Consider the following 12596-nt stretch of genomic DNA (forward strand, 5'->3'; position numbering starts at 1 on the left):
ACGTCAAATAGATGTCTTCTTGATGTATGCGTGCAAATAGGGTAGTCTCTCGCATTAGTCTGCTGCCATTTTCTTCTCACGTAAGGAAATTTATGAATAAATAATGCCAAGTTATTTGTTTATTTGGTAAGTAGCGGTGTAATAAGCAAGGCACTAATCACCTTGTCAGGTATGTAGACTGTACTACACTTACATAACTGCAGCTAAAAACACAGTCCCGCAAATCACCTGGTATAATGAAATGGAGACAAAAGACCAATGTCGAATTACTCAAACCTGCAACTCTATAGCACCCTCGATTGCGAGACAAAGCTTTAGAAGTCAGGAAAAAAAAATTACTTGAGATAGTCAACTTTTTTTTAATATGGAAAACAACAGACTACGCAATACAGCAAATATTAGTTATATACAAACTAAGAAAGATATCTAACTAGATGAAACGGCTTCAAAACATCACATTTAAAACATCTATACACAAATTAATGTACACATATAAAACACACACACATATATACACTCTTTCAATATATTATTATATAAAGAATTTGTTTTCTTTTTTCCTTAATAAGCAGCTTAGTGTGTGGATGTATGGGCCCAGAATCAAATGAATATGGATAGGTAGCATTTCATGTAGTTGTTGGATCCTGTGTAGATAACATATCTTTTGATATTGGAGTAGAAAGTTTGAACTTGTGGGATTCAGGAAGAAGTGAGGACATTCTATGTGTCTTTTTACGCTAATTTCATCCAATAATGTCACGTCTGTATCAACAGTCTCCATTCTTTAATCGGTGACACCCTTGAAGCTCTGCCGATTAGCTGCCTTCATCGTTTCCAGATTCGAGCGATTGTCGATTTCACGTTCGGAGAGCCTGGAGTGTAAAACACTGCAGGTTTCAATGGAAATGAGTCCGTTTGGATCCGTCTCTCACTTGCAGACGGTTTGAAGTCAGTTTGATTGTTTTTCCAGGAGGGTTTCATGCTTGAAGAACAGTCTGGCTGGTGGGGATCCATTCTCAAGCTGGCGTCTAGACCAGCTCCTTCAGTTCAAAAGCAGCATAAGAACCAGAGCTGTGAAAACAGACGGTGTAACTACTGTTCCTCTGCTATAAGTGTGTGGAGTCCTGGGTGAGCTTTGTTTCAGAGTGCTTGGCGGAAGCGCCTTAAGGTCCTCCAGGGCTCCATACGCAGCCATGGAGAACTCCGGATCTCCCGTCGTGAGGAGATCGAACACGCACGACTGGAAATAAACGTCCTCCACCTGGAGCATCTCTCGACACTTTGTGGTCGCATGTTCCAGCATGTCCACGTGCGATGAGAGGCCTTGCTGCAGCTCGCCGCCGCCGCCGTCGTTCTCCCCGTACCAGCCGGCCACGAGTCGAGGCGGACGCAGGGTCTGCTGCCGGTTGAGCACGTGGGCTTTGATGACCTCACTGCTCGGGCAGCCGTGCAGACACAGCTGCAGGCCCCCGTTCTCCTCTGCTAAGTCCTCAGGCATGCGGATGGCAAACGTAAGGTAGCGACCCACTTGTCGCACAATGATGGACGTGCCTAGGTAGCGAGCGTGGATCTTCACTTGCCGTATACCTAGACCTCCACTACCCTCCACGATCCACAGGCTCTCTCCTTTCCCACCGCTTCGTGTGCCGTCCTGGAATGCCGACGGCAGGTCCTCGGTGGTGGCCTGGTACACCTTCTGCTCGGTGCAGTCATGGTAGGACTTGAAGATGACGGTTATCTAAAGGGAAGATCAAACGGGAAACGGTGAGTAATAGCTCACACTGAAAATCAATAATAAGTGAAATTGCTTTCAATTGACTAGAGGATCGTTTCAACATTGTGTTTTTGTGCAGCCTGATTTTTGCTTTAAAAACTATATGTCGGAACGTGTCTTAACCAACAGGTCAGTGGTGTTTTAGTATCATTTAGATACTGTAATAATATTTATTTTCTGTTTTTATATATTTATAGTGTTCCTGTGGCTCAGTGGTAGAGCATTGCATTAGCAGCGCAGAAGGTTGTGGGTTCGCTTCCCAGGGAACATATGTTAGGTCAAAAATGTTAGCCTGAATGCTTTGGATAAAAAGCGTCTGCTAAATGCTTAAATTTAATTTTTTAATTTAATGTATATTTTTTGCTTTTATTTGAATTTTAGGTTAGGTTTTAGTCATTTTGTTATGTGCTTTTGTCATGGGTTTTCTTTGCAATATTTCTATTTTGCTTTATTTTCATTTCAGTTTTAGTACTGAAACGTATTTCAGTTAGCTGGCAAGGCACAAATTTAATTTTTGTTTTAGTTTTGTACATACTATTTACATTTTATTTCAGTTATCGAATATTTTTATTTTATTTATTTTTTCCGGTCAACATTAATAACATTGAACCAAATCAACAAGATTCTCACTGGTACAAAATCCTCCATCACATTATTACATTTTGCAATATAACTATTTTAAACATCAAAAATGTTCTGATTGGATGTGGTTGTCTCACAGCGTGCACCTTTTACCCATCAGTGGTGGACAGACAAATTATTTGTTAATTATTATTATTTCAGTTTTAATTATTATTTCTTATTAATTCTTTCTTAAAGGCCAAATATATTAACTAAATATGATGAGGAAAATTATGTAATGTGGATAAGAAAATAACTGAAAACATATAATATAATATATATATAATAATATAAACAGATTAAATAAAAAATGTTGGCAAATGACTGAAATAAGTTTAATTTGAATCAATACAATAACTACAGGAAAAAACAACAAAAAAAAAACAAGACAAAAAAAAGAGACAAAAGCACATAGTAAAATTGCCAAAAATATCAACAAATTAAAAGTATGAATAAAAACAAACTAATACTAAAATAAAACTGGAAGAGAGCATGCTAGGGCCAAACACCTAGGGCAGGTATCCTCAAATCTGGCCCACGAGATCCATTTTCCTGCAGAGTTTAGCTCTAACCCTAATCAAACACACCTGAGCATGCTAATCAATGTCTTGAGGATCATTAGAAAATCACAGGTTGGAGCTAAACTCTGCAGCACATTGGCCCTCCAGGACAAGATTCGAGGAACCCTAACATAGAGCCTGAGAAAATAAATAAATAACAGGTGTCAGCACTTGATGGCAGTAGAGGACCAGAGAAAAACCAGAATGGACCACTTGGGAGCTCCTAATATCTAATCTAAACCAAACTCGATGACTAATCAATGGAACATCCAATGGCACATTTTTATCAAACTCTGATCAAACCATGCAGCTGTTAACCATCAACTTTCAGTAAAATTAGCTCATATTCTTAATGATTAATCCAAGCACATCCACTACATTTAAAGCTAAATATGTAGCACTGATGCAATGTTTTGTGTGAATTTAGAAACATTATCACGAGCTCTTCTTGGACAAAATGAGAAATTAATGAGAAATCTTTAAACAAGTATTCTCATTAATACTTGAGTTTTATGTCCTCAGGTATTATATTACTTTCCCTCCTTTGAAAAAATTCCACAGACATTGTTATTCCATGTTTCAGTCATACTTCATGTCCGGTAACCTTCCAGAAATCAACCAGTTCGTAACTATAGTTTGAATAATTTATTTTCCATTCCTTCTTTTTGTGTCTCCCCCACTCTTTGTGAAACAGCTAGATTAATCTATTATAGTCTTTTGGTCCTGCATTGTTACCACGGCTCAAAAGTTTATATCCACATCCCTTAATAGAAGAGAAAAAATGTCACCACTAATGACATCAGTGTTTGGGCTGACTGCTGTCTCTCAAGACCTTGTTTTGATTGGTTTCTTGCGAGAACATAAAACATGGTCCATTTCCCCCCCCCCCCCAAATCCTTAGTTTCAGTTAAATTTATGTGGTAGTTTATTTTAATATTATATAATAAAATCCATATACTTTGTCAAACAGTTTTATACAGTATCAAAGGAAAAGTTCACCAAAAAATGTCATCCAAACCTATGTGACTTTCACTCTTCTGCAAAGAACAAATAAACAGCTTATATTTTGAAGAATTTTTGTCCATACATTGAAAGTTAATAGGGTCCAATACCAACTTTCTTTGAATATATTTTTAAATGCCTGCGTTTTTGTCTTTACAAAGTCATTGGATACAAATGTTTGGTTGTGGACACCATTGACTCATTGTATAGACAAAAAGTTAAAATATCAAAAATATTCTTAACACATATGCAATTTGTACAACTAACCTTGTTGGTTGCTGTAGCACTGGATCCTTCGACCACTGGTACATTTGTGACTTGAACTGAAAGGTATCGGTTGTGGATGAGTGGCCAGGCCCCTTCAACCCTACATGTCTGGAACTCATCCCGAAAGGTCCGTAAGTGAGGATCACCGAATAATCCACAATGTCCGTACTTTTTCTGTTGGGCCGCCGGGCCCAATGCGAGCACCGTGCTTTCATAGTTGCAGACGTCCACTACTGGCGGCTTGGAAGTGCTGGGTGCTTTGGCCGATGATGTTGGGCCATCACTGGAGCAGTTGTGTTGTGCAAAGAGCTCTTTAATACGGAATACAGCGGAGTGGTACACCAAGTCCCCTCTACATCCATGAGCTGTGCGGCGCGTACACAACGAGTAGGCCCTCAGAGCGATGCAGTAGTCTACTTCTGGAAGCACCTCCTCTTGCAAGCCACCGGAGGGTGAGAACGAGGCCACGTACTCCGCATTACAGCGCTGAATTCGACATTTCTGGCAGCACACTGTTTAGAATCAAGAAGAATCAGGCATTATTGAGATGCATTTAAAACTGTGAGAGAATCACCATTTATTGGTTAGTTGGTGATGGAGATGTTCAAAATTCAAGTTCACACAGGAGATATTGGATATGATGGCTTTTAACTGTTTTGAACACAGGCCCAACAATAACAAATGTGACTGAATTTGGCAAGCACAAGATATAAAAAAAAAACTCAGTTGCCAGGACATGGCAATTGTATTTTACAGGGTTTCCACAAATTCTGACCAATGCATTTCCATGAGTGGTGTAAGAGTAATGACTCAAAATACTGCACAATGGCATGGAAGCAGCGGCGTACAAAGGTAAATTAAGTTATTTAATACTTAGTTGATGATAATAATAATAATATGGGATTAATATGTACTTTTTTAGAATAACATACTATTTTTCATAAACCGTTCTATATGACAACTCAGAATGTGACATCTGTGATAAGACAGAGCCTAACAGACATATTTGTGGGACACATGTATTGCACATGGTAAAAACATGGTAAAAGAATGGCCTGCCAATATGCAATTAGTGACATGTTATGAAAACGTTAATAGTTCAGATCAGCTGGAGTATTTGATGTCGCTTTCCTCACAAAGTATGGGTATTTAGTGAATTTGTGGGTTATCATACGGAAATATAAACAATACCTTAACTGTTCAAATAACGAGAGGAGTTTCAAATGGATTTTAACGATACTTGTTTAGGAGTTTACTTCATATATATATATATATATATATATATATATATATATATATATATATATATATACATATATGAATACGTTTAAATATTAATTACAAAATTAAAATATTCACTATGCACCCTGTATAGGATAATGACATAAAAATTATCAATCTGTTGAAAAAACACAAAAAAACATTTTCAATCATATTCAGAACACGCAGCAAAGACTTTACGCATTTTAACTAAAAAAAAGTTTATTTATTTATATTTAGTTAACACAAATGATGAGTTACATTTAAAGTCCCACTTTCTTCTTCAACAGTCAGGGGCTTTCGAAGTGAACGGCTAACGTTAGTCAGGTTAGAGAAAGTTTTGCCAAACTAATAAAATACCTTACTAAACTAAGCAATAACATCAAACAGTGAGTATTAACTTCAAACATAATTTCAGAATGTAAGTATAATACATGGTTACCACTACAATCCTTTAAAAGGAATATAACGTAACGTTACTGGGTTTAAATCTTTTCGCAAACACGGTGCTAATTTGCTAGCGAGCTAGCTGCACAACTCTGGCCTACAGAAGAACTAAATGCGTATTAAATTGACAGCACATTAATGTGAGCGATTGGCAATTGTAGTACGTTTAATGTTTTAAAACACTTTTTAGAGATTTTGATTGAAAACTTCTCTCCAAACGACAGGGTAACGTTAACGTATATGTTTTCCAGGCAGCTCTATCTCTCTCTCCGGGATGGGTGCATGCAAATACGAGCGATGAATACGAGCAAAACGATTTACCTGGTCGGAGTAACAGGCACGTAGAAACCACTAAAAGACAGATCCAGTTCCAAAGCTGCCGCTTAGCCAGGTTGAAAGTGTCGCTTCTCCCCATGCCAATCCATTCAGTTCGATTGCAGTTCTCCAACTGCTGCTCATCGCTGTTGGTGCTGAGAGAAATCACACAACTTTTTCATTCCCTTCCCCAGCCACTGTCATTCAAACCAAAAGTGCTGAAAAGCTTTGCATGGGAGGAGCTTCTATTCGCCAGCCCTTCCCATGAATAACGGCAAGTGATCAGTCACTTCTTTAAGTTGTACAGAGCAAAATTATTGCACATAAATAATAAACGATTCTGTCTATGAAGGGACATTTTTTAGGTTGCATGAATGTTGTTTTGTTCATATTTGATTAGTCTTTAGTCGTTTTTAGTAGTTTTCTGCCGTAAATTCCAACTACTTTTGCATTTTTGACCGCGACATGAAGTGCTAAATTGAACGTGCCAAAACAAACATGGGAACAAACTGTCATAAATTGCATCTTTTTGGCGGAAAAGAACAAGATAATGCTTACCGATCAAAATTATTTTGTGGATCCATGGAGACTGTATCCTTGGGGTAAACACAAAATGTATGCATTAATTTCAATACATAATACACACACACACACACACTCACACACATTGGTATATAATACAATATATAATAAAAAACATAGATATTATATAATTACTATTAATATATAGATATATGATCATATTGTGTCCTTGTATCATCACACATTGGTTGATCACTTGACTTAAAACTACTTTTCATTCTCCTGCACAATAATATGTGCACTAATGTAGTCAATGGTAATAGTAATTACCTAAATACTATTGGAAAGCCGGCTGCCCCCATAGTGGTACTGATACCACAGAGGCATCATTCAGAATCTGGCCACTGGAGCAAATACTTCATTCACTCGGGTGGATGGATCAGTGAGCCCCTTACAAGCACCTCCTGCAGGAGACGACTTGACAAGGCTGATGGGCGCAGAAAGGGTTCTTTATTTCGCCCCACATTTGTGAGCATATTACATTGCATGACCCGGTGAATATACATATAACTCTGGTCGAAACAAGAAGGGAGCGAGTCAATTACAGAGAAGAATCAGGTTCAAAAAAAGAGAGAAGAGAAAGAACGGAAACGAAGGGATAAGCCAGTACATTTCTCCCGACACTGACTCGCTTGTTCTTATACAATAGTGGAATGAGGTCAGTCTGGTAAAATTAGCCATCCGCTTCATGGCAGGACTGAATGCCAGGCCAGTGAGAGGGGACAGAGTCGCCATCTGAGGAACAAGAAATAAAGAGACTAGCCTACATTTTTTTTTTTTTTTTTTGACAGCGATGAAGTGAAGAGAATAGATTTGCTAAAAGTTTCATTGCTAAAAGTCCAGAAAAGTAAAGAAAGAAAAAAAAACGAACTGAATATTGGAATAATGATTGTTTTCAAACAGGTTTCCTGCAGACTCCTCTCATCTGACGACACCTCAGGCTCATGCCATTTGTTGAGCTGCTGTTGCTGTTGTCAGGCCGGTCGCAATGCTCAAACAATGTTTTTGTAATCCCACAGAATGTTTTCACTCCTCGGGGGGGAATGAACGTAGAAACTTTCAGTTGTCTCTGCATATTAAGTTACCAGCGAAAAAAAACGACACACACTTCAGCTTTAGGAAAACAATCGCCTGAAGTTTTATTCATGCTATAAATTCAAAGGTGGATGCAAGAGTGAGAGACAGAGAAGCAGGGAAGTGACTAAAGGAGAGTAAGAGAGGGAAGAAAAAAAAAAAGGAAGAGGAATTGGGTTTCCACTGACTGTATGTCTGGGCAGCTCCATATGGTCCTCATTAAGGTGCTTACTCTGTGGGAGCAGCTCCACACCGTGCTGCTTGTTTTTGTTATTAGGCCCATCACATTTCGGTATGGAGGGCACTGGAATATTGGGCCTCTGACAGGTCTTGCCCAGTGGTTCTCAGTCAGTGCTGTTTTTGTTTATATATATGTATGTGTGTGTATATATCTAAAAATAACAGTTTTTGCTCATTTAAATAAAAATAAATGATAAATGTCAGATGAAAAATGCCTTGTCAGCTAACTGCAATAAAATAAGTTCTAAAATAACTAAAACTAGACAAAAAAATTTAACTACATAAAAATAAAAAAATAAAGCTTAATGTTAAAAAAAAAAAATTTAATCAAAATTTTAAAATAAAAACTATTTCTAAATATTAATAAATACTATAATAGTATACAAATATCACTGATTTTGCTTCTTTACAAGCCCTATAGCTTTTAAGTAAAGTGTCCTTAAATTTAACTGTGAGAAATGAGGGCTTAAAATGTGTTTACCCCCACACTGCCGAGCTAAAACGAAACTTTTCTTAGTAGTGCATTTGAGTCAGAGATGAGAGATTTACTTCCCTGGTGACAGAGACTCAGAGCAATCACCATACATAACAGGGACAGAAGTGTGTGCTTGTAAGAGACTGCCACTGATACCATCTCTGCTCAAGGATCCCACTTAACTACCTTGATTGATGCCCAACTGAACTCAGGGTACAAAAAGAGACGATCTAAGTAGATTGCTTTCTATCTTGAGAGTTGTTAGGTATTCATTTGTAATGATTGCACATGAGGAACGTTAAATTGCATTGGAAAACGAAGTTGCATTTGGAAAGAGATTCTGTGTACAGACATTGTTGGGCTTAATAGATTTGATCAACTGAATATAGTAAGCATTTACGCCTAATTTTAGATGCTAGCATTGTCTGCTTCTTCAGGTAATTGGTTTGCAAACACAAAATGCTTTTTTCCTCACTGCTCCTTAGATCTATTTCCTTCTACTCAAGAGATGCCGTTGACATAGTGTCAAGCTCAGTCCTTTTTAAAAAGATAAACACACAAGTAACCTTAGATTCAGGGTCATGGGGTCTTCTCATTTTGGTGAAGAAAGATAATGGAAGTAAACAAAGGCATAATGAGGAGAAGCCTTAGATCTCCTCACTAAGAAAGGCTAAGCTTAAGCAAAAGCAATCCGTGAGATCAACGTCGAGCTGCTGCCATCCATACCTGACAAAAGGTGAATCCAAGAGACTTTGTTGTTGAACTTAAGGTTTCCGATTAACAGGAACATACACAGCGTAAAACATTTCAAAGTGACTCCGATCAAGATGTTTTATCTAACTCAAACACGTTTTGGTGTAAGTTCAAGCAACTTACTAGAAGGTGTGGTCTGATATGTGTCCTATTTTCAAACAGTATTTAATCGTATAAGATGTAAGGTCTCTTGATTTAAAGAAAATATTTTGCAGAACCATTTTTGTCCGTACAATGACAGTCATGAGCTGCATGTTTTGTGCAAAGTATTTTTGAATGAAATTGAGAAAATAGTTTAATTCAGGTGTTCAAACTACATGCTTAGCTTTTTACTACGATTGGATTACTTCAGGTCTATCCTATTGAAATTTAACTTGGATTCAGGTGTTTACATGAAGGATTATCAATCCAGCTGCTAACAGATTATTTGGGTGCATGTAAACATAGAGTGTAGTCTCATAATATACTGTATAACGTTACCATGGTCAAGTCGTATGACTGAAATAACCGCTAAAAGTAGTAACCATTCTAAAAATGTCCACCTATTTGATTCATTTGGAATTGCGAAAATGACTAAAAAAAAAAAGGAGATGCATATTGTCTTTTCAAACATTTTTGCTGAAGTATACACCGCACAATAACTGATGTGAGAAGGGAAGAATGCGAGAGAGAAGCAATGAAAACTCCCAAAGTTCTCCCGCTCTCTCTCTCGCTCACACAACAACACCTGCTCAGGCTCTCGTTTCAAACCTCTCAGCTGTGGGAGCATTCTACGAGCAAATACATCTGTGGAATCAAACGTGACAACCGCTCCCAGACCTCCAAGTCCAGCCAGTCCGAGCTCAAGCCATCAGGAAAACAATACATTCAGTAGAGTGCAACAAAGCCTATCGCCCTGAGCTTACTAGTAATCTTTTGAGAATTTTGGCCTCTACCGATGATTTTTCAATAGCCTGAAATGCAGTTTTACACCCTGATCAGCGTCATCTCATTGGATGCCAGCTGTGTCCTCCATTCACAATGTTTGAAAATGGACAAACCTCCCTTCTGTGACATATAACTGTAGACTTGTAGCCTTTGATGCTGCAAAATGTATTTTTGTAGTTCACCCTAAAAATAACATTGCTAACATTTACATGACCTTTTTTTTCCAACTTTAAAAAGTGGTACAACTCTATATTCCAAGTTTTCTGTGGTTCTGTGGACAGTAAGAATCAGTTTAAGTAGTTATTTACCGATAATTGTCTCCTCCATTGAGCTGTTAACCATTGCAACCAAATAGCAATTCAGTTAGGTCAATTCAAGAATTGAATCAGTCATAAAAAACTGATTCATTGAAAAATTTGAACACAGGAGAACATCTAGTTCACAAATCTGACATAGCTGCTCTTATGAACATATACAAGTTTTAGTGAAAAATTCAATATGTTTTACGAGTTATCATATGACTTCAGAAAAGCGTTAATATATCACACACATCATGCAGACTACGTGTGATACATTAATGATGCTTTTTGATGTTTTGAAGCCTAACAGCTTTAGTCCTCATTTCATTATATTGAAAAGAGCGACCATGTAAGATAAAAACAGAATTGTAATTTGGGGGTAAACATATTACTATAACATGATATAACTCTAAATGTTTATTGAAGATTTGTACATTTTTTTTTTTACTTTAAATCTTTAATTATAGTAATATTCATTATTATAGTACATTTTTTAATATCCGCTTGTAATTTCACATTACTGATCATAAATCAGTAAGGTTATGACTGTAAGATCGCAGGAAACCACATTAGCTCCATACTCTAACTGCATAAACTCTTAAAACTGCATAAACTCCTCTACAAGCAATCAAAATTAACATTACATTCAAACTGTTTGTTGTCTAAACTTAAAAATGCATAATAGAGACATTTGAGGCTTAAAACCACAAAGCAGCACCAAGCAAACCGGCTTTACTGTAGTACTTTTAGTTTTAACAACCGAGAGTTCACTTTAAGGGTCAGTAAGTATCAAATGACATGAGTAATGGCATTGCTAGGCCCAAAGCGAATGGCAGAAAGATGAAATGGAACTTACCTCTGATTTTTGTGACTGATGGGCATGTGGCATGGATGTGTAAAAGACCATTTCACTGAGAGAAGTCTGTTAACCCCTGTTCCCTAGCTGTCTCTACCAGACAACTGTGTCCAGCTTTGCTTGACAAAGGGAGATAGCTGTGAATTAAAGCACATGACAACAGCTGTCTTTTTAAGGATTCGGCACTTTGATTAGGGTTGGTTTATAGTTAAGCAATGATCGCTAATTCCTACATATCAGAGAAGGGCGGGTAGGAAAAAAGACAAGAAAATCCAGAACACACTAGCACGCACACACACACACATACACAATTATACGCATTCAACGGATTTGACAACATATGTCGTCTTTGGCCAGTATCCCATATTCTACAATGGTCATTCACACAGTGCGGTCTGTAGTAAGGCAAGAGGCTTACAGCAAATGTATAGCGGGTCCAAAAACTATTTGGACATTTTAGTCACAACTTAAAATGATTTTCATTAGATGAAAAATATCTGCAATCAAATCTGCAATCAATCTGATCTGCAATCAAATACAGTTATTTTTTTATATTATATTATTTATATTATATATTATTTAATAATATATATATATATATATATATATATATATATATATATATATATATATATATATATATATATATATATATATATATATATATTATAAATTACATTAGATTTGATCAGTTTAATCAAAGTTCTTATTAATGGCTTTCGAATATCCACTATATGCAATGTGCTTCTATAAACGTGTAGTTTAACACCATACAAGTCAAACTGCGTCACTGTTTTTAACTTTGTCCAACTTTTACCAAGGATTTAACTTTTTCGTTTCGGTAAAAAAAAAATGTTTTGCACAAGCAGCTGTTCTAACAGACAGCTGCTCAGGCCTTTCATTCAGACGGCAGTGATTACAAATCAAACCAGTGTTGTCTTCGAGTTGATCCATTGCTGTTTCAACAAGTAATCCTTGGTATCATGCACATGTTCCTGTGCACAAAAACAGCCTCGAGCGGTCTTATCCATTGATGAATCCAATGACGAAATTTGATGCATGTTATAGCGCCAATGCATCACACTTCTACAGACTAAAGGGGCCTAAACAGCAGCATCATGGCACCATTGGATTTGAGATGCTG

The 12596-nt window shown here is 37.1% G+C and overlaps 1 protein-coding gene across 1 annotated transcript; it reads right to left on the reverse strand.

Annotated features, from left to right (window-relative positions):
- Nucleotides 1-339: 339 nt before the first annotated feature.
- LOC113064902 (RGM domain family member B-like) lies at nt 340-11827 on the reverse strand. The gene is made up of 5 exons (XM_026235906.1): nt 11453-11827; nt 6805-6842; nt 6253-6401; nt 4225-4736; nt 340-1738 (listed from the first exon to the last, which is right to left on the reverse strand). The coding sequence occupies exons 1-5, from the start codon at nt 11501-11503 to the stop codon at nt 1043-1045; spliced, it is 1446 nt and encodes a 481-aa protein (XP_026091691.1). The 5' UTR covers nt 11504-11827; the 3' UTR covers nt 340-1042.
- Nucleotides 11828-12596: the final 769 nt, after the last annotated feature.

Source organism: Carassius auratus, chromosome 47 (assembly GCF_003368295.1).
Source record: "Carassius auratus strain Wakin chromosome 47, ASM336829v1, whole genome shotgun sequence".
Lineage (NCBI taxonomy): Eukaryota > Metazoa > Chordata > Actinopteri > Cypriniformes > Cyprinidae > Carassius > Carassius auratus.

Coding starts and splice junctions, on each gene's coding strand:
- LOC113064902 (XM_026235906.1), bottom strand. CDS start 11,503: ATGGTCTTTTACACATCCATGCCACATGCCCATCAGTCACAAAAATCA. Junction 6,402..6,804: donor CCACAAAATAATTTTGATCG/GTAAGCATTATC, acceptor GATTTCTCTCAG/CACCAACAGCGATGAGCAGC. Junction 1,739..4,224: donor GTGCTACAGCAACCAACAAG/GTTAGTTGTACA, acceptor TCTTCCCTTTAG/ATAACCGTCATCTTCAAGTC.